At 23.3% G+C, this 22381-nt stretch overlaps 9 protein-coding genes across 9 annotated transcripts; 2 read left to right on the top strand and 7 right to left on the bottom strand. All coding sequences in view use genetic code 6, as the record gives it.

Annotated features, from left to right (window-relative positions):
* Positions 1-232: 232 nt before the first annotated feature.
* Positions 233-666, top strand: TTHERM_00095400 (hypothetical protein; the record flags this gene model as incomplete). Its single annotated transcript, XM_001012091.1, has 2 exons — positions 233-404; positions 635-666. The coding sequence occupies 2 exons, from the start codon at positions 233-235 to the stop codon at positions 664-666; spliced, it is 204 nt and encodes a 67-aa protein (XP_001012091.1).
* A 276-nt stretch (positions 667-942) lies between these two features.
* TTHERM_000095401 (AAA domain protein) lies at positions 943-4078 on the bottom strand (the record flags this gene model as incomplete). The annotated part of the gene is made up of 4 exons (XM_012796585.1): positions 943-2162; positions 2302-3064; positions 3140-3666; positions 3730-4078. 4 exons carry the CDS (start codon positions 4076-4078, stop codon positions 943-945), a joined length of 2859 nt encoding a protein of 952 aa, XP_012652039.1.
* Positions 4079-5124: 1046 nt separating this feature from the next.
* TTHERM_00095410 (hypothetical protein) lies at positions 5125-10217 on the bottom strand (the record flags this gene model as incomplete). The annotated part of the gene is made up of 2 exons (XM_001012092.2): positions 5334-10217; positions 5125-5280 (listed from the first exon to the last, which is right to left on the bottom strand). The coding sequence occupies exons 1-2, from the start codon at positions 10071-10073 to the stop codon at positions 5125-5127; spliced, it is 4896 nt and encodes a 1631-aa protein (XP_001012092.2). The 5' UTR covers positions 10074-10217.
* A 1380-nt stretch (positions 10218-11597) lies between these two features.
* Positions 11598-14574, bottom strand: TTHERM_00095440 (hypothetical protein; the record flags this gene model as incomplete). The annotated part of the gene is made up of 9 exons (XM_001012093.2): positions 14438-14574; positions 13963-14305; positions 13775-13884; positions 13316-13497; positions 12989-13233; positions 12707-12868; positions 12411-12650; positions 12150-12357; positions 11598-12091 (listed from the first exon to the last, which is right to left on the bottom strand). The coding sequence occupies exons 1-9, from the start codon at positions 14554-14556 to the stop codon at positions 11598-11600; spliced, it is 2103 nt and encodes a 700-aa protein (XP_001012093.2). The 5' UTR covers positions 14557-14574.
* A 2377-nt stretch (positions 14575-16951) lies between these two features.
* On the bottom strand, positions 16952-17443 carry TTHERM_000095441 (hypothetical protein; the record flags this gene model as incomplete). Its single annotated transcript, XM_012796586.1, has 1 exon — positions 16952-17443. One exon carries the CDS (start codon positions 17441-17443, stop codon positions 16952-16954), a length of 492 nt encoding a protein of 163 aa, XP_012652040.1.
* Positions 17444-17831: 388 nt separating this feature from the next.
* On the bottom strand, positions 17832-18122 carry TTHERM_000095443 (hypothetical protein; the record flags this gene model as incomplete). The annotated part of the gene is made up of 1 exon (XM_012796587.1): positions 17832-18122. One exon carries the CDS (start codon positions 18120-18122, stop codon positions 17832-17834), a length of 291 nt encoding a protein of 96 aa, XP_012652041.1.
* A 1075-nt stretch (positions 18123-19197) lies between these two features.
* Positions 19198-19512, top strand: TTHERM_00095460 (hypothetical protein; the record flags this gene model as incomplete). The annotated part of the gene is made up of 1 exon (XM_001012095.1): positions 19198-19512. One exon carries the CDS (start codon positions 19198-19200, stop codon positions 19510-19512), a length of 315 nt encoding a protein of 104 aa, XP_001012095.1.
* A 705-nt stretch (positions 19513-20217) lies between these two features.
* Positions 20218-20373, bottom strand: TTHERM_000095461 (hypothetical protein; the record flags this gene model as incomplete). Its single annotated transcript, XM_012796588.1, has 1 exon — positions 20218-20373. The coding sequence occupies one exon, from the start codon at positions 20371-20373 to the stop codon at positions 20218-20220; it is 156 nt and encodes a 51-aa protein (XP_012652042.1).
* A 155-nt stretch (positions 20374-20528) lies between these two features.
* On the bottom strand, positions 20529-21122 carry TTHERM_00095480 (hypothetical protein; the record flags this gene model as incomplete). The annotated part of the gene is made up of 2 exons (XM_001012097.2): positions 20529-20919; positions 21076-21122. The coding sequence occupies 2 exons, from the start codon at positions 21120-21122 to the stop codon at positions 20529-20531; spliced, it is 438 nt and encodes a 145-aa protein (XP_001012097.2).
* Between the last annotated feature and the right edge of the window lie 1259 nt (positions 21123-22381).

A 22381-nucleotide genomic window follows, 5' to 3' on the forward strand; every position in this document is an offset into this window, starting at 1 on the left:
AACTCAATTAATATTAGAAGATAAAAGAATTGAAATAGTAAAAATACTGACCTAAAATAATTAAAACTATTAAAAAAAAAACAGGTTTAGAAAGTTGGATTGAAAAACTGGGCTGGAGTAATTTTTGAATTTGATTCAAATGAAGAAAATTAACCACTTGAAATTTACAGATAAAAAAAAAGAAAGGATGAATGAATGAATGAATGAAAAAAACAAAACCTTAAAATCAAAAATGAAAGAAGAAATAGAAGTAAACTTCTTTAATACTTAACAAAAAATAAAATAAAGCTAAGAAAAAAAAAGAAGAGAAGGGGAAGAACTAAGAAAAAATTATGAATAATTCAGATAGGTAAATATACAAAGTGTTGAACCATTTTAAGAATCAAATTCTTTTGTTAGTTCAGGTTCGAAACCTATTTCGATATTAGAACTTATTTTATTTTATATTTTAAAGTAAAAACATAAAAAAAATAAAATTCTTATGTTATAGATTTAAGATAATTAAACTAATAGATATTTTTTTATTTATGTAATTACTTAATTTATCAATTTGAAAGAATTATTTTTGAAATTATTAACTTTTTGATATTTTGTAAATAAATTAAATGATAAAGAAAAATACATTTAATAAAAGTTCATAACCTTGCAATTCAGACCAACATTTGAGATAACCTTAGAGGTTGGACTAATTTTTGCTAAATAGTATCAGCAAAATAATACCCTAGTATTTACTTTTCTAATATATCTGAAGTGAAAAAATATGATATCATTCAAAATAAATTTTATTTGAGTTACAAATTACTTTATCCCACCAATGAGCGAAAATAAATGATGATTTTAAGTAAATATATAATATTAAAATTTAAATTTAATGCTAAATAAATAAAATATATTATGTGAAATAGTTTTTAAAATTAATTAACTATCATAAAAATAAATATTTCACTTGGTTTTGGATTTGCTTTTTAATAATTAATTTATTTATAGTAAATATTTTTCTGTTGATAAAATATCACTACGATCTTTATCGTTTAATTATTTTAAAATTTCATCTTTTTGATTTTTATTATTTATATTATCTTGCCTTAACTAATTTATTTAACAACCCTTAAGATCTTTAATTTATGCTTAATTTGCTCTTTATTTAGGGACATGCTCATAGATAATTGAATCTTCATATTACTGTTCGAAAAATTCACAATTACCAATATGAGAACTTTAATTACATAAATTGCAAGTATATTCTTCTTAATAACCATTTTTATTCTAGATTTTTTATAAGCATTTTGTTGTTATAAAGTGGATCTTTTTATAAAGTGGCATTTAACCACCTCCTCCAAAATTAAAATATTTTTTGAAAGCTAATTTATTGATTTGTTTCCAAGTTTAAACCTTCATTTCAAACATAATAAAATTGCCAATGCAGAAAAATCCTCTTTTAGCTCTTGAAAAGGCAACATTTATTCTATGGTCTTCTTTAATAAAACCGCATTTATTTTGAATATTGGATCTAACGCATGAAAGGATAATAATGTCATTTTCATTACCTTAAAACTCATCTACAGTAAAGCTTTGGACAAATTCAAATCCAGATAGTTAGCTTTATATAAGTGTTTTTTGTGATTTGTACATAGATAGTACAGTTATCTATGATTATTTATATTACATAGTTAATTTGCAGACTAAGTTGTATATAAAATTAGCCTCATATTGGTTAATATAAGAACGATCACGCATCATCGTATCAGGATATGTATGTGGTAACAAATACATTCCTATTGTAGATATTTCTTATACGTATTCTAATTTATGTACTGAAGGATCGTCAGTATATTTATCTCCATAAAATAATCTAGTGAAATTAGCAAATTCTGGTCTCATTCTTCTTTATTAATATAAAGTGACCAATTCAACTTAATTTACAGTTATAAGTCTCTCAAAGTATGACATTTTATAGTTATAATTTAATTCTAATTTTTTATCTCTTTAAAATGGCCTGAGTTGTAAATGATCACCTAATTGTATCAAATGTTTTAGACAAGGAGTCAAAATTGGGAAAAATTCGCTTTCTATAATTTCACTTGCCTCTTCAACAACTACTATCTCAGCCTTTAATAGCTACAGAGCTTCATAATGCATGTGATAAGATGTTAATGTCATTCCTTTAACAAAAAAAGTAAATTTTTATTTAAAATTTTTTTAATAAAAAACTTAAAATAGAAAAAAAAAAAACTTTAAAATAAAAAATTTAAAATTAGGCTTTAATTTTTTTGAATTTCAAGGTTAAATTAATTAATTTACCTAAAACTTAATATTCATTTATTTCAATAAATTTTGCAAGCTCCTCTTGATACATCATATCATAAAAAATAGTATTTTTGATATATTATTTACTATATTCCTTCATCAACTTAAGTATTTAATCTAAATATTAATCTTATTAGAAATCATTCATATTTTTTTTTTATAGATAATTTTGAAGTATATCGTTTATTGGGTTATAAAAATGTTAAAAATATTTTATTTTCCTTTGAGGTCCTTCTTATTCTGGAACTCTCAATTATTTAATAAATTAATTTTTAGTCATATATCCGAATCTAAGAATTTTAATAGAAGGATTTTGATCAATAATTTTTAGAAGGAGCTAATCAAGAGAATCATTCTTCTTACTAACAACTAAAATAGGCTTTTTACAAAATTCCTTTTTTAGCTTTATTAGAGTATTAACTAAAAAGGCAGCTAAGAATGTTTTACCAGTACCTGGTGGGCCTTAAATTAAGCTATTTTAATTACTTAAAGCTTTTTAAAGAGCATCCTTTTAGAATTTGTCTAGCTTAGTTGCATTTTATACCTCTTTTTCAATTAATTTTTTATATGATTCTAAAGATATTTTTTATTCGTTAAGAAATTCATAATTTGGAAAAATAGCTTCACCCTTTTTAGCATGAATTGTTTAGTCTTCAAATGCTATAGAAAAATGACATCTAAATGAGATATGACTATTTTAAATTTTTTGGAGAGGAAGATAATATTCATTAGGACTTAAAAGTTCATAGTTATTTTCCTTTAGTTTTATTTTATTTATTAAATTAAATTATTTATATTTTTAAATGAAAATTAAAATGTTAAAATAAGTTACTATGTTTTTGATGTTCTTCAAGAACTCTTTTAAATCATCATTAATATTCATCCTAATTTCAAATATTTGTTAGAAATTAATTAACTTAAATTAATTTTGCTGCTTATTTTAAAGCTACTTTATTAACTACTACTCATTTTTTACTTTGCCATTCAATAAATCATTTACTAATCTTTAATTTTCAATTTAATGTATTATCTACTAATCCAGTTCTTTTCTATTTTCAATTATTTCCTAATCTTAATTATTTTGTGGGACTATAGCTTTTCCTAGGAATATTTTATTAGAGTTTTTATCCTTAAAAATCATCAACTGATTATTTATAATTTGCCACTACTCTTTTTAATATTTGGGTACTTTTAAGGAAGAAAATATTGATAAACAAAATCCATGCCTCTAAAAACCTACTTCCTTAACCTCATATTTTTAAATAGTTTGAAATTGAGAGAAAAGTGATTCTTTATTATCCTTTTTTTTAAGCTATTTAAAATTTAATTACATAGACTCTCTCAACTAAACAAAATAAGCTTTTTAAAATAAAAATTAATAGAAATAAATAACTAGCTAGCTAACTTGTATAATAATTTTACCTTCTACTTGTAGTTTATTCATAGTTTCTTAATATTCCTCTTTATTTTTAAATTCAAAGTTGCTTGGTATTGGAGTCAAGTTATCAATTTATTTATAAAATAGTTGTATATCTGGAAAATCAACATATTTATTTTCGTCTTATAAAGATTAATCAAGAATACTTTATTCATCAGATTTGCCTTCTTATTCATAAAAAACATCATCTTCATCTAAATATTCTTCATTATATTAAGAATCATCATCATCATGATTATACTCCTTTTAATAGGTCGATTGAGTAGTATCTTATTATTCAGAAACATCTTGACTTTCAATATCATAATGAAAAATAGAATTTCCATTCCACATCTTTTTAAATTATTTCAATTTAGCTAATGAAAAACTGCAAAAATAAACTAATCACTTTTTAGAAAAATTAATTTGAGCTAATTTTTTTTCTACTTATTTGATTATTGCTTTTTTATCTCTTAAATAGATAAATATTTTAATTAGAATTTATTCTTTTATCATACACTGATAACTTTTTTGATAAATAAATAAATTAAATTATTAATTAGCACTTATTAAGTAAAAATCTTTCATTTTAAGGAATCATCAGTCTCATCTTCCTTATTAATCAAATATATTAACTTAAATATAGTGAAAATATAAATAAGAATTTATTATTAAAACTACTTCCTAATATTCTTTCTCATAAGTAATATTCAACCTTCTTCATTTATGATAAAATTTAAATTCTTTTAAGTGTAAAATAATTTTAGTTTTTATTTTAATAAATTTTCAATATTTTTAGTATTTAATTTTCTACTTTATTGAAATAAATTGATGAGTGATTTTTGCTTTTCAATAAAATTTGCTGATACTAATTAATGATGAGACCATTTGATATAAAAAAATAAAAGTATTTTATCAAAAGCTTTACCTCTTAAGTTTTCATATATTTAATCAAATTAATTTCTATTAAGACTTTGAATTAATAAATAAAAAATATAAATAAAAGATTTTGAATTTAATTAAAACTAGAAAAATATATTTTTACATTTCACTAATAAAAATCAAGATTGTTTTATTTTTTTTTATTTTACTTCAAAATAAATTAAATATTTTAATTATCATTTATTTTACAAAAAAAAAAAATTAAATTTTAGATTTTAAAAATAAATTTGATAAGATTTTATTATAGTTAATTAAATTATAAGCACATTCAAAATTATATAAAAATTTTAATATAAATTACAATATGATTAAATTAGTTAAGTATTTAAATTAATATTTTTAATATCTATAAAATATAATTAACGTATTTTTGTTTTGTGTTCTAAAAATTATTTTATTTATTGCACAATGATTCTTTTCTATCTATTTAGTTATTTACATTATTCTTCATTTATTTATCAAAATATGTTGCATTCTTGATCTCCATTCATTTTATCACTCATTTATACTGTTGTGCTACCTTATTTTGATAAACTTCTAAATCTACCTTAGGTTTAATTAATAACTTCATTGCTATGGTTGTTATCTTTGTAGTTCATTTATGTGTTTCTTTCCTTTTTTTTAAATTTAATTTAATTATTTTAATTCATAATAAAATATTATTTACAATTCTTTCAGTCATGATTTATTGTTTAACTTCTTATTAGTTTTAGGCAATATTTAAAGGTTTATCCTGACTTTCAAGTTAGTCATTTAAACTTGTGAAATGCCTAAGAAGACCTGAATTAACACTCGAAGGCCTAATTTAAGTAAATTTTGAATCAAATTCTTTATTGCCCTTTATTTCTTAAAACTAATTTTATTAAATTTCTTTAGAGGTATCTGGCTTATTTAATATGCTTTATGATGAGAATTATGGGACTGAATTTGTATGTTTAGTTCTTTTTTCAAGTGTTTTCTTCTGATTATCAATAATATTTTTGTTTTCTTTTTAGCTGTATACAGGTATGGATTTTTCGCTGCGTTCTCTTTAACTTTAAAGGATATGACCCTTTAAGTCGAATGGCTTGTCATTATAGTCAGATCCTCTTTATGTCAAAGAACCTGATTTTCTTTTTTCTGTATTATTGCCAACTATCTAGGTTTGTCCTAAATTTGGGTTAGCTCTCAAGTTAGTGGCTAATAATTCTTGCTTATTCATTGAATGATTAAAAGGTATTTTAAAGTTATATAAGGGATTATTTTGTATTTCTGTTGTATTCTTCTAAGTTTTATCTAAAGAATATGAAGATATTTTGGTGGCATTATTTTTTGAGTTTAAATTGCTTTCAGGCTTATTGAATTAGTTATCAAAGTTATTCATATAGTTATTAGCATTAGAATGCATTTAACTATTTGTTGTATTTTAATTGCTATTTTGAATTTAATGTATTTAGCGAGGCTAGTTTTTAGTGATTTGTTTTAGAAGTAAGGTTGTTTATCCCATTTTTTATGATTAGCATTATTGTTGAGCTTTCAAAGGTTTATTAGAATCATTTACAGAGTTGTGCTAAGATAATTAAGCTAGCTATTATGGATCATTTTTGCTTAGAGTGGTTTTATTTACAGTAGGAACAAAAGATTCATTATTCAAAAAGCTACTTTTATGAGAAGAGTCATGCATTTATTAAGAAAAACTTGTCATCATAGCACCACTAACTCCATTATTATTTGTACCTTAACTTACCTTTTAGATTTTCTAAGTTGGTATTTGAGATTATTCATTTGTCGAATTGCAGCCTTGTGCTATGTAAAATGAAGATAAACCTTTCTTGCATCTTGAAGAGGTGGAGGAAAATTCTTCTATACTCATACTTTACTGAGAAGAACCATTTGATTAGCAGTAAGTCACACTTGCATTTGAGTTATTCTAATTTTATCCAGCAATAGACCCTATCAAGTGGTAATTCATTTAATTTAAATTGGATTTTTTTACATTTTCTTAATGCTTTACACTTTTAACTCCATTTTTTTATAAATTTGAACTGTTATCTTTTTTAATATTCTAATTTTCTTAATCTTTACATTACTTTTCTGGCAAATTATCATTTTTTTAGCTTAAAACATGTTGTTGCTATGAGATATTAGTTTTTCCAGCCAAAACTGAAGCTCTTAATCCCTAAGTAAATGAAGGTTAATGGACTGTAATTTATTGTTCTTATTGTTTTTTGTTGATCTGCATTTGATATGAATCAATACTCTTTGAGTGGTTAGGGTGGCAAGTTAATTGATTATTTGAGCTTTAAACTTATTATTAAGTAGGTGGATTAGAATGCAATGAAGCCTTATTTTTCAAAAATGAAGGCTGAATTTTTAAAATATGATTATTATTGCTTGATAATCCAGACAAGCTCGAAATAATACTTGAATTAGGAGTTTAATTTTAAGATTAATTAAGCTGCTGTATATTCTATGAACTAAGCTTAGTGCTAACCGTTTAGGAAATATCATCATTTTTTGTTAAATTTTATAGTTATTCAACTAAAATGTGTTGTTTTTCTTGCAATTATTTCTGAATTTATTCTTGAGAATTTTATTAGTTCATTATTATTTTTGATTTAAGCAACTTAGTAGCAGAAAGTTTCTTTTAATCCATCGAAGTTCTCTCAACTGAGCATCCATTACCATGAGAAGCATGCTTGCTATCAATTTCTATTTCACAACTGTTTATTCTTTGCAGGTCTTTCTTTTAGTTCTCAAACTACTTGCTATTATTGTTGTTATTTTGGTTATTATTGAAATTTTATTAAAAGGCAATGTTGTCCTACTATAAGAAATCTCTGATAACAACAGTACCTTTTTGCTTTGGCTGCATGGGAGGTTTATTTTTAACTAAAATACTATTTCCACTTTGGCTTTAAATCATTTAACCTTAATTAAAATATGCTTAAATCTAGTTATGAGGATTATAGAATGCTTCGTTTTGTTAATTTTATGGATTATGCAAGTTTGAAAGAGAAGATTAATTGCTAAGTTATTAATTTTAAGAGTGTGAGTAAGAAGAATTATTATTTTAATTTTGCTATTAAAGGTTCTTTTAAATTGAATAATTTGTCAAACTTCCTATATTTCTTGTGTTATTTAAATAATTATTAGTGCTTATTTATTCGTCGTCTTCAGTTTTTTACCTTAAGATAGACATAGAATCAGGATGAGCAGGTTCAGTTGATTTGTTTTCTTCTATGTCACAAGATGTGTAATGCTCAGTGTTAAATGTGTTTGAACTTTCTTTTGAAAAATATTAACTTTCGCCCATCCCATTTTGCTGTCTTTTAGTTTGTGATGTTGCAAAGGTTGCTCCAGCTTGCTTAGAAGCTCCACTAACTAACTTAGTGTTAGGTGTTTATAGCTGAGTTGTTGTTTGAGAGTAGCTAACAGATTTATTATGTTCATTTGAAGAAGTGTTATGCTTTTATTGGTTTTCTTTGTCTCCAACAACACTTAGTTTTACTTGTCTTTTTTCTTAATCTTAGGAAATGTTTTAGTTGGCTACAATATAAGACAAACTAGATATCTTGCTGTCTTTTAAATTACCTTTTTGACTTTCTGGTGATGACTTTTAAGGATTGTTCTAATTAGAATTTATGGAGTTTGAGTAATTTTACAATTTATATCCATCTCGAAGCTATTAAGAAGCCTTTTCAGTTGAAATATTTCCCAATGTACGTAATAAAGTTGCATTATTTTCTTAAAGCTAATTATTTTTTGATTGCATTTCTTATTGATAATCAAGAAGAGATTATTACTTTTTGTTGAGATCAGCAATCGTTTCTTCAAGCTACTTTATTTTTTATTATTGAGAAATAATTGTTTCTCTTTCAGATACCTTGTTTTACATTACTTATTCAAATTCATTTGATGTAAAAATGACATATTTAGCCTAAGAGTATATATGAGGGCATTAAGAGTAAACACTGTTATTGTAAAATACGTAATCGGCATCTTCGCTTTCTCCTTTTAACAAATCTTCTAATTTTTTACTTACTTTTTCTAAATCTGTTTCCTTTTTTGCAATATTCAGAATTGTATTATTTTTGAAATTTAATCCACTTTTTTAAGTTAGTTAAATATTTGATGGGTATTCTCTATAATGTTATCTTGAAGAAATACTCCCATCTTCATTATTTTAGGCATTGCGGGTATTATCTAAGCCGCCTTAGGATAGAGTATGTGCTTTATTATTTTTTTCATTTAATGTTAGTGATCTCTATGAAGGAAGGTCAAATTACTACTGTTAAGCAAAAGTGCGATCCCTTTCAGTTAGCGGTAAAGAACTTGATGAATTATGTCTTGCGTGATAACTATGTGCATTATTATTATTTAGATTATAAAGCGTAGTAATTGATTAAGCATGAGTCCTGTTTGTTAATTAATTTAAATTTGAATTTGATCTATTTGTAAGTAAGTTATTTTTATTATCTGTGTCTTACAATAGTATATCTTAAAAATCTTTACTATCGCTGTTATTAAAAGTTTATAAATTGTTATTGCCTTTGCTTTATCTCTTTGTATTGTTGCTAGGCGAAGTAAGCATATAATCAATAGAGTTTTCGTTGCTAATATATTTTTTTATTTCAATGTCATGCTTCTCGCTCTCCTTAGCAATTTTAGCTATGTTTTCTATTTTTCTCCCCAAGTTTTCTAAAATGCTATCATAATTTTTTGAATGAAATTTCTATTCCTCGTTTACTTTTATATCTTGTTATTACTACTGTTACTGTATGTTCGACTATTAACCTTTTTCATCAAAGCTAGGCTAATATGTATATGTTACAGGAATGAAATTATAATCTTAGCGCTCCTATTACTATGCATATTTAAACTCTATTCTATTCTGATCATTTACTTGTCCATTTCTGTAGTGATAATTTGAAACCTCCAAAGATTTGGAGTTAGCGCTATAAGTGCTTTCGTTATTTTAAAAGAAGCTATGTGGATTGTTGCAATAGCTTTAATTATTTACAACAACATTTTAATCATCAGAAACTGTAGCAACTGCTTACAATCCTTAAATACTCCCAAAACAGCCATTCTAAGAAGAATTCTCAGCCTGAGAATGAGTAAATTACACCTATTCGTGAATATAATTGTTGCTATTTGTGACTCCTCCATTAATACCATTAATAGATGATACACAAGAATTAACAAAATTATTGCTATTGTGAGCAACTTTCTTCATTAAGCTGGAATTTAAATCCTTTTGCATAGCTTGACTAGGCTAAGATAAACTATTTTTGTTAAATTATTCATCATTCTAATTTTTTAAATTCAGATTAGCTTGCATTTGCATCTAAGGATAAGCTATGGGTTGATATTCAAAAAATTATTGCTAGTATTCGAACTATCTTTAAGGTACTTTCTGGCTCATTTAACCAGGATTTATTTCTTTCAACTTGCCTTCTAAATTAAAAAGTAATGAATGTTAGTTTGGCTAATTTTATCTTAATTTTGCTGAAGAAATGCTTGCTTGCCCTATTGAAGTAAAGTAATTTATTTCTTCTACTCTTTGAATTAATTAGATAAATTATATATATATTTTCCTTATTTTACATTCAAAAATATCTCTCCCTTTCAATATTTTTTTCTTATTGATCTTTAAAATTTACTTTGAATTTGATATATTCAATGATCCAAATAAATCAAATCAAAAATTGAGAAATAAATATGTATGTATAAATGAATGAATTTATTAATTAGTTAATTGAATGTAATTGGCATTATCACATATACTCATAAATAACTAAATACATTAAATCAAATGTAAATAGAGAAACCTGTATCAATACAAAGATTTAATTTACTTAATAAATAATTAATAAAACAAACAAACACTTCAATCATTTTCTTTTATTTTAGAAATTCAAATTATATTTATCGTTAATAGTTGTTTAAATGGGTATTATTACTTTATTTATTTACCATATTATTGATACTTAGTTTTCAATCAATTACTCAGTCAATAACAATAACAACAATCAATTATATATTTTAATTATAAATATAAAACTTTAATTTTAAATGAATTTGTATCATTCTAACTATCTAACTAACTTTTTTACTTTCATAATTTTTTTTAACATTAAGTTACTCGTATTTTTTTCTCTAATTTTTTTTAATTAGCTTTCATTAATATTTATTTCCTCCTTTTTTAAATTCAAATTTCATACATAGATTATTTTAAATATTAATTTAATTCCTTAGAAATATCCACTCAATTCTTTCAACCTTCATTATTATTTATGAATTATTTCTTAAAAAGAAATCTGATATTCTTTATTAGCTAATTTTTATTTGATCAATAAAAAATAATTCCCCCACCGGGACTTGAACCCGGGTCTGAAGGGTGAAAACCTTCTATCCTAACCTGCTAGACTATAGGGGATTACAATTATTTTACTAAATAAGCTTTAGAAAGATTAAAATTTTTTGCTTTTTTAATTTTTAAAGATAAAAAGAATTCCCCCACCGGGACTTGAACCCGGGTCTGAAGGGTGAAAACCTTCTATCCTAACCTGCTAGACTATAGGGGATTACAATGTTTTTGCTCAAAAGCTTCAGATAGATTGATTTTTGCAATATGGAAACATTTTTTAAATTTCACCAAATAATCATTTTTTAAATAATTAAATACACTTAATGAAATTAAATTATATTTCTATTAAAATGATAAAATTGTAGAATTATAAAATTAGATTTTAATGAAGTTTAAAAATAACTTATTTTATTTAAGGTAAGAGCAATATATATTATATTTACTATAAAAGTAAATAAATACAATTAATTTTAAATAGATATTTTTAAATTATAAATAATTAATTTGTTACAATAATAATATTTTATGAAAAGATTTGATTTATTGATAGATAGATTCAATAATCATTTTAATTATTTTTCAGTTTTTATATTTAAATTGAGTGATTTTTATATATTTAAGGAATTGCTCTTTAGTATTTTAATGCATTCCTTCACAAGATTATTTATTTTATTGCTTTGCTTGTATGTTAGTATTTGTATTAGGAGATTTTGTGGTACGCATCGGTTCTACAAAATTGTATTATTCTAAATTTTATTAAGTTTCTATTTAATTGTTTGAAGCTGAATATTATGTGTTTTTAGCAGTTTTATTTAGAGCATCTTAATCGTTTTGGTAGTAAAACTATATTTACTGCCTACCTTTGTTCTATGACTCAGGCAACAAACTGAAAGTCTCATTTTCTAACTCCCATTTTATAGGCTTTTCATCTTCTTAGTTTGATAAGCTATACTCATGAGATTCATTTGAAACATAAGTTAATGACAACTGATTATTACTTTTTTATGCTTAATTATCAGTAGCTTTAGAAGAATTATTCATTATTTTATGAGCATGATATTTGTTTGTTTTTTCTTGTTATTTTATAATTATTATATATTTAATTAATATATGGTTAAGGAAATTATTTACTTTGCTATCTGATATTCTTGGTCATCGGGCTTTGACGAGAGGAGCTATTTTTTGATACTTTGACATTTTATTCTTAACTCAAAGTTGTTAACTTAGACTTGCTATTCACTTCTCTGAATATTTTGAAATTTTTAATTACTTGCTCTATCTTATCTTTGGTGCTACTTCCTATATTTTCTAAGTCATATACTGCTGCTACATCTAAAAGCTAATTTAAAATTAATAAATTATTTCTATAGAATTTTTTATTTTTATATTTACTTCTTGTAGGTCAGGCCTTGGAGTTGTTGTTTCTTTAATTGAAGTCAACTAATTTTCAAGAGCTTAAACTTTTTTCTCTAGTTCAGTTTTTTGAAGCTAAATTATTTAAATTTTATTTTCTGACAAGCTGATTTTTTCTTGAAGCTATTTAATTTCAATGACACATTCCTTATATTAGTCATAAATTTTATTATAATTTTCTTTGAGTTCATCATAATTTTTTAATTAGCCTTAGTATTTCTAAAAAAATATTAATTTTAATTATAAATATTATTTATAAACACAAAAAAAGTCACATTTTCAATTGACTGATAAGCAATCGAATCCTTTTATTCCTATCCTTTATATAGCTTTTCTTCAATTAAAGTATCATATTTAATATGGAATTCAAGCATCTATTTCCTTAATTTCTCGCTTTAATCTTATAAGTTATAGTTTTAGAATTCAAGTTACTTAATCTATTTATTTAATTAATTTAATTTTAAAATGTTTTAAAAAGATACAAAACCAAAATAAATGATAAATCAATAATTAACTGCAAAATTACATGAAATCAATTAATATTTTAAAAAATATACCTTTTCTCTTAGCTCTTAGGTTTTTTTAGATAATTCATTATTTTTTTCTTGCTAAAACACTTCAAATTTGATATTTTATTCTTAAATTTATTAAAATAGCTTTTTATTTTCTTGTTCAATTTTTTATTTTTGCTACTCTATAACTTAAAAGTATTGTTATCTAATATTCTCATTTTTTGTAATGTAATCTATCAAAATAATTACAATTTCTCTATATGTGAAGAATTACTAATTTAAATTAATCCCTAATTATTAAAATTTCGATTAGAAAAAATTTAATGAAATATTTAATTTATTTTAATTGTTATCAAATAAATGCAGTTCTACCAAAAGGCTCAGAAGAAGAGGAAGGATAAATTTATTATTATTTTAATGTGTATTTTTCAATTTTATCAAGCAATTCATTGTCATTACAGAAAAGATATAAATCAATAGTATTGACTAATATTTTCCACTCATCCTCATCATGAAGCAATTCAATACAAGTGGGTGAGTATTATTCAGCAAGGCTATTTATTATAATTAAATTTATCAAAAATGAAGCAAAAATGCTATTTATAAGGAAAAAATTAGATAAAAAATAATAACCACAAAAACTATGTTATAACTAGATTATAATGTAAAGATAAAATTCAGTGGATCTGTAATTACTTTTACAACATTATCTAGTAATTGTTCAGTATATTTATTATTTGAGAGGCCAATATTTTTATCTTTTACTTGATGTATAAGCAGACAAAAAAATATAACCCTAATCAAAATTAAGATTAAAAAGAAAATAAATACTTTGTCATTAATTTGAGAATCTTCGTGCTTTGGATAGCCTTTCTCATTGAGAGCTCTTTACTATTTTTCCATTCTTGCTTTAAGTTTGAGAGCTACTTCCATAGCCTGACCTAATTTTAGGTTACAATACTTTTTCTCTAGTGTTTTTTCTATTCCAAATAATAATGCAAAGTAAAATAAAAAAATACATTTTGTAGCTTTTCAATATTTATAGGCGATAAGAACTGGTTTTTAATAGACCCAATACTGTCATTTCTTCCTTTTGGAATTTAATGAATGGTGTTGATTCTTCTACTTTTAACTATTGTTGCTTTCTCATTTTAACATATAGCTGAAAGTGCTATTTCTTTCTGCTGCTTTATAGCTTCTGGAGACTCAGTGTGCATCCTATTTATCTTTTCATACATAGAAGTATTATCGATTGATAATCTTGTAGCTATTTCGGTTTTGCGTGAGTGAGAAAACGAATATTCATTATTAAATTTCTTTAAATTTTAATTTTATCTGATCACTTAACTTATTTATACGTTTCTATTATATAAAATATTTATTTAATACTATTTTATTTCATACATGTGCTGATTAAGAATTTGAACATTACAAACTAGTAATATAATGATAACGAAGTTAATTCTAGTTTGCTATAAAATATATTTTTGTTACTATTTGTTGTTTTGAATATCTGGGCTTATAAGAGGATCTTTGTATTGAAATTTAGAGAAATCAAAAGAATAGTCGTTTTTACTTGACTTAGAATCCAATCTTGGAAGTGGATCTATCATACTAAATCTATTTAGAAAAGTATATTCAATTTTTAAAATTAATTAAAAAATATTAACTTCAAACAAAACAACATCACAAATTGAATGAAGGTTATGCAAATTATTTAATTGTATTTTCTTATTCAACGAAAAAAAATTAATAAGGCATTAATAACTCATAAAAACTATTACATTGATCTAAATATTAAATTTAAAATCATTGTAAAATTAATTAATGCATTTTTATAAATTTAGTAATTTTTAACTCAAGTAAAATAAACCTGCTTAATCCTAATAAAATTGTATCATTTCTACAATTTCTTGTAAATTTCTTTAATAATTACAAGACTTGATTAATTATTTCAATAGATAGATCATTAGTCATCTCTAATAAATTATTTAAGAAAAACTTCGATAAAATCGAACAAAATTAATTTTTTAAAACAAAAAAATAATATTAGAATTTTTAAATAATTAATATTTTATAAAAAGATTTTTAACAAAAGCATACAAAACATAAAAGCTAAATATAAATTTGCTTGTTTAAATATTATAAAAGATTAAATAAAAAATTTTTAAATAAATTTAGACTTTCCTAAGAAGATTTGAAAGTAAGATTGAATATGTCGAATTTATGTTAATTTTATTAATTCAATCTTTAAAAGATTAAATATAATTAACTATTATCAAATCTTTTTCATAATCTTTTAAACTAAGATCATTTAATTTAAAGTTATTATTAAGCAAAGAGAATATATTAAAAGTTCTCATAATCATCCAATCTCTTTCTAACTCTCTCTAAAATTAAGTATTTATTTTAATAAAAAATATGAATTCGAAAATTATTAATTAAATCAGCATCTATCAAGATTTAAATATAAAATTAAATAAATGAATTTTTCTATATACCTATTTTTATTTAATTTTTTTAAAAAAATATAAAATATTATCAAATATTTTAAATTTGTATGTATGTGTTTTAATAAAATTAAATTAATACAAATATTTACAAATAAAACCATGATATAATTTAAACTATCCCATAAAAATGTTAAATGATAGGTTTTTTAAGTAGGAAATAATTTCCATAAATATATTTAAAGTGAGATAAAACAAATACAACTTCATCAAAAAAAATTGTGTTTAATCTTTAAAAAAAAGATTATATTTATATCAATAATTTTTTAATTAGAAACAAATCAAAATCTTTAATATTTTTTAAATTGATATTAAATGTATTAATATAATTAAGAATACAAACATTCATCTAAACTTTCTAATAAAGCTTAAAGCAAATTTTTGATATTTAAGAATAAATAATTAATTTTCTTAAAAATAAATAATTTTTTTTTTATTTAAAAAATTTAAAGTATTTACCATTTACTTTAAAATTAAAAATATGAAATATTTAAATAAAAATCTATTCAATATTAATTATTTACTAAAAATAATATTTCTTTTCAGATAAATGAATTAATATAAATAAAAGTAATTAGTTATTAATATGAATTTAGCTTATTTGATTTAAAGCGTTATTTAACTTTAGATTTGTTAATACAATTTCAGATTTTTAAAAAATAAATTAATGAAAAATTTATAATTTAATATTTGAACTAGAATTAAATAAATAATTTATTCACTCATTATGTTAATCAATATACAAAATTTGAGCGATTAAACTCTTAGTATTTAGAAAAAAAATCAATTTTTTTGAAATAAAGCCTTATGACAATTTAATAATATTTTTAGTTTAATTAATTATGAAAGATTAAAAATCTCTTATTTGTTTATTTATATCTAGATAATTTAATTTGTAAAATAAATGGTTTCTATTAATTTCTTTCTAAATTTTTAATTAATTTATTTCTGAATTTTTAATTAATTTGTTTCTAAAATTTTTTTTTTTATTTTGTGAATTATCAATCAAATTATTTTTTCAGAAATCAATAATTAACTTCAAAAAATTAATTTAATTTAATTAAAAAAAAAAACAGCGTGACAGGTCATTATATAAATCTTGTTTTTATGTTGTTTGTTTTTATGTTTTTTGTTTTTTGTTCTTTGTTTTTTATTTTGTTTTGTTTTTTATTTTCATGTTATTATTTTTTATTTTTATTTATTTTATCTTAGTTTTTTTATTTGTTTATTTGTTTATTTGTTTATGTTTATGTTTATGTTTTTATTTTAATTTTATTATTTTTTTTTTATTTTTTATTTTTAATTTTTTAATGTTTTTTTATTTTTAATGTTATTTGTTTTTATTTGGCAAGGACTTAAAAAATAGGCAAGGCATTTTTTTAATTTTGATATGGTACCTTCGTTGAGGTAATGGAAAATTGATAGGTTTATAAAATAACATTTTTTTCGCAGTGTCGGAAGGGGATTTTAAAAACTAAATGTTATTTTATATACTTTTTCAATTCCATATTTTTTATTTTTAGGTATTAAAAGTAGGCAACAATTTTTATTTTTATTTAACTTTGAGTAGTTTTTTAATTGATTTTTATTCTTTATAAATTTCTCTTGATATTTTCGTTTATTTAATTATTTTTATTTATTTTTATATGGCAGAGGACTTTAAAAATATTGTTTAAAATTAATTATGGCATTTTTAAGAAAATTGAATGGCTTTATTATGAAAATTTATGGCATTTTAAAAATAGTTTGTTAGTCTGAAAAATTTTTTAGTAAAATTGTGAATGCTTTTAAAATAGCTTATTGGCTTTATCGAATAGTTTTTTCTTGTAAAAATTGATCTTGTTAGGTAGTTTCGCTTCTTTTAAAAATGTAAAATTACTGATTTAAGTAAAAATTGTTAGTGGCTTTGTTAGAAAATTGGTGGCTTTTAAAATTGTTTTAGTGGCTTTTAAAAATTGATTGATATGTGGCTTTAAAAATAGCTTGGCATATAAAAATGTTGAAAATAATTAAAATGAATTGGATGTGAATTCGTCCTGGGTTTAAAAACTTCATTTTTTTAAAAAACTTTATATCGAGAGAAATTTGGAAAGACAATTAAAAAACTAGTGATTTTTTTTATTCAAAACTAAAAAAAATCATAAAAAAAAAGTTTGGGCTGAAAAGTGAGCTCTGGTTTCATTTAGACTCATTACTTTATTAATTAATTGGCCTGTAAGGTAAAAGTCGTGGATTGGATCGCAGTGTTTCACCGGGTTTTAAAAACTTATTTTTATCAAGGCCAATTAAATAATGAGCTAAAATGTTTTGACATTGCCCTACTCCGTCCCAAATAAAGAATTCATCCCGATCAAGGCATAGTGGCGTCTTCTTCTAACTCATTCTATCTCTTTTGACTAGGATCTTAGAATAGGATTGACTTTTCTTTCTTGCACTGAGTTAGGAATTTAAGCAAAGAGGAAGAGTAATAATTAAGAATTTGACTTAAGACTTTAGAGATATTGTCTTAGTCTTTTTTTATTCTCTTGCGCCATATACTCCTGGGATAGGACTACACTTTTTCCATAGAACCTAAGTAACGGGAGGGTTTCAAACGCATCTAGGAAACTTTCTTTAAAGAGCTATTCTTGACTACTACTTAATGATTATGTTTGAGAACTAAAAGGCATCAACCTTTAGATTCTACATTTTCACTCAATAGAGTACTTACTTTAATAGCTCTCAAGAATTCTCACATTGATGCTTATACTCAACTTCGCCGAACGCCGCTTCCCTGTAGCCCTTTAAGAGATTTTCATTTATCTTTATCTTCTTCTTTATATTCAGTAGATGTTAGTAGAAAGACTGTCTGAAATTAATTAGGAGAGAGAGAGAAGTATTTTTAATTTTTAGCACCTGTTAATAATTAATAATAAAAAACAAAAAAGAAAGCTAAATTCATAGCTACAAAGACATATAATAAAAGCTGATTTTTTTTTTTTACATTTAATTTTTTGATTTTTTTCATTTAGAGACGATTTGAAGATATTTTGATTTTGACTAGTGATTCGTTCTTTGTTTGCGTTTTTTCTTTGAGGGAGTTTATTGTTTTTATTGATTTTTCTTTCTTTTGAGTTTATTTTCCTTTCTTGCAAGCTCTGAGTTTAATTGAGAAAGTATTAGTAGACTTGTTGAGAAGTCATCTTTACCTTTAATTGCTTTCTAATTAATTCTTACGACTTTTAATTTAGAGAATAAAAGCGCTGGAATTGCATTTAGAAAATTTAATTAAAGTTAAAGAGTAGATTAAGAGCGAATTTTTTAAGAAGAGACGTTTAAGCTAATGATTGTCACATCTCTTATGAATTCTTTTTAAAGACAAGTATTCATTTGATTGAGCTCTATAGTCCTGGTATACAGAGTATTCTGCACCCTTTATCTTGATGATTCTAAGCTAAATGATTCGAATCAAATGCATATAACGAGTGAGAGCTGCCTCTGCTTACTTCTCCTTGGCAAGTAAAGAAACATCCATTAAAAAAACTCCAATTAAAGAAAAGTATCCATAACAAAGAAGAACATAGCAAAACAAAAGGTTATTTGACCAACTCACACAAGTCGATCATCTTCTAGCTCTCTCCAATAGAAAAAAAGGCGGCAAATTAGTGAAAAATTAAAACATTTTCAGCTGAAAACAAAAACTTTAAATCCGCCAAAAATCCTAACTCAGGCAATTTCCAAAACAAAAAGAATCAAGAAGAAAAAATGAAAAAAGAAATTTCAAAAAAAAATTCAAAGAAAAATCTTACCAGATTCATTGAGGATCTTCTTAATGTTTTTGATAAGTTTTGGATCATTTTTCTGAAATCTAGCTTTAGAACTACTATATCTTTAGAAGAAGGAAATCATTTCTTAGCTTAGGCATTAGACTTTTAGTTAATTAGCTTACTACTTGAATAAATATCCTTTTCTTTGATTGATGCTACTGGTTAATAAACTTAGCTCTCTCTGATTGCATTTCACAGATTTTATTTATATTTCCAAGCTCATTTCCTCGAAGCAAATGATTAGAGAATCTGAGCATTTTAATGAAAACAATAATCAAAGAGATCTTTAAGCTAATGATAAGATCTAATCTGTTACTCTACAATTTTACCAGATTAAGCGTTATCTTTTTCGTTTCTGACGCAACAGAAGAGAATTACTTAGATTTTGAATAAGCTTAGGAATTTTAGTTATTGAGAGTCCTTTAAAGTCAATTAATTCCATTTGAGTTAGTTACAATCATAAGCATTTGAGCAAATTAGATTGAATCTTAAACAAAGTAATTGATAAAAAAACTACGCTGCAAGCTATGAATTTTACTAGGGACATGATCAACTACTTAAAAGTAATTCTTAAAGTACCTCTTTGAACTGAAATCGGTTCCGCTGGGCTTGCTCTTACGACAAACTCTATCTTTACTCTCTCCTTCAGTAGAGTCAAATTTTTTAATTTGCTATTCGTATTCATTTCACCTGGAAAAGCTTCAAAGATTTTCTCTTTCTGTCTGGTCTGACTCGTAATCCTCCCATCCAGTATGCCGCTTACAAACAACCAGGTTTATTGAATACTCATAACAAATTGCAAAAATTGCCCGTTTTCTCTGAAGATTTCACTGAGTAAAAATTTTAAAGAATTTGCCTTTGTAAAAGTTCACATTTAAACAGCTTCAGTACTTTTAGAAACACTTTTTTCATTGATCTTTATCAATCAAATTGTTTAATCATCTTTCATTTCATCTACTCAAAAATCACTTAGTATTTTGATGAAAGTAAATTTTTCAAACTTGTCAATCTTCTTGAAGAATCTCTCATTTTTCCTTTTCTCATTCATTTTTTCAATCTTTTCTTTCAAATTCTGTTTTGGCGCGTACTTGTATCTAAAGATATCGTTTATCATGTTCGCATTTAGTTCAATCAGAAAGAATCTTTATCCTGCTTCAGCTAATAACAAGATAATTGTTAAGCAAGATGAACAAATAATAGGTCTTCAGCCTAAACTTAGATCATCCACAAACTTCAATTCGATATTTCGTTCTACAGCCAGAGCATTGATCAGAATTTTAGATAGCCAAATTCTTATCTATTAATAAGATCCTCTTTGAAAATCATTCCCCACAAAGTTTGGAACATCCTACGATTTGCACAAAATTCTCTTTTTCTTTATTGAAGGAGGAAAAACATTTAACATGACTCCTTAAAGTTACAAACTAAATCTTTCACACCATTTACATGCACTATTATTTTTTTTTATTTTTTTTTACAAGGAGAAAAACAAAATTTAAAATCTCCTTTTGTTTCAATCTTAGTGTATCTTTCATTCTTCGTGTTGATGTCCATGTCAATTGTCTTGTCTTGTCCATTTTGTAGAGGCGTCGATCTGATGCTTTTAATTAGTTTATACTCCAAATTGCCTATGAGCATCTAGATGAGCAACATGAATGACCTTTTATACAATAAATGGTTTAGATGATTAAAAAGATAGATTGAAACTTTATCTAAAAAAAAACTAGAAAATAAACACAAAAACAAATATGATTTTATTTTCTCTCAAAATAGTTTTCAGATAATCAGCGAAAAGAAAAAAAATGTATTTATTTACAATGTAGAGTTTTTGGATCGCCCTCTATACCTCGTTGGACATATCATATTTCTAGCACAAAAGTAAAACCCCTCATCTTTGAAATATAATATGGAGGCATAGATTCTTATCCTAAAAAAAAAAAGAGAGAGTTCTAAAGATGTTTAAGTTGAGTCACTGCTGTGTCTTTCATTGAATTATTTTGAGATTGTATGTACATGTGATTTCTGTCCTCATTTTAGTGATCCTAAGCCACCAAATCGGGATGCAGGATCTCTCTTTTTATTTTTTTTCATATTTTTTTATGACTTGAAAAAAAAAAGAGAGTGAAAAGAAAAAAGTTTAATTAATAGATTATACAAGAAGAAAATATATTTCGTTTGTTTCTTTATTTTTTCTTATTTTTTTTCCCCCACTTCTTCTCTTATCTAAGATTAATAAAAAATAAATAGGAAAATATTAATTAATTATTCATCACACTTTTGTAAAATTAAATTCAAATTTGATAAAAATCAGTTAGGTATTTAATTCATCAGCAAGATAAATTGTATCAAATATCTTTTTTAATATACACACACACACCTTCATATCTTTATTCAATTTTAAATTTGAAATATTTTAATTAAACACAAAAATTAATTAATATATAAAATAAAATCTTCTATTCTATTATAAAAATTAAATTTATATCTTTAACACATATTTATATATTTATTTATATCTTTTTTTTATTATTTTCTACTGAAAAAACTTATTATTTCATATAATTTATTTTTTTATTAAAACATTTTCTATACCTAATTTTGTAATTAATTTTATAAAATATTTTTTATTTATTTTTTAATAAAATTCTTTATAATTAATTGTTTTAATATTTATTTGACTAATGCATTGTTGATTAATATAAAAAAAGGGAATCAAATATTTGAATTGTATTTTATTAAAAGAGGATATTTAATTGATATATATATATATACCTTATATTTAATAAATTTAAATACTATCAAAAATTGTTTATTCAAAGGATACAATATATCAAAACAATTAATTAATTATTATTTATACATTATCCATGCTGCCTTGAAATTACAAAAAAGCTTAAAGAAAAAGAAAATCAATTAATTTTATTTAATTATTTTGAATTTTACTAAACATTTATTTTGAGTAGCTTAAATATTTAATGATGAATTTTCTTAAAAAATAAATTAATCTCTATTCAAAAAAAATGATTATTTTCAAATTGATTTTTATTTTTTGATTTATTTATAATAGGAATAATTTTAAAATAATAATATAAGTTCTTAATAGTTTAGTTTTTTTGTTTTTA

This window comes from Tetrahymena thermophila (genome assembly GCF_000189635.1).
Source record: "Tetrahymena thermophila SB210 genomic scaffold scf_8254716, whole genome shotgun sequence".
In the NCBI taxonomy this organism is placed as follows: domain Eukaryota; phylum Ciliophora; class Oligohymenophorea; order Hymenostomatida; family Tetrahymenidae; genus Tetrahymena; species Tetrahymena thermophila.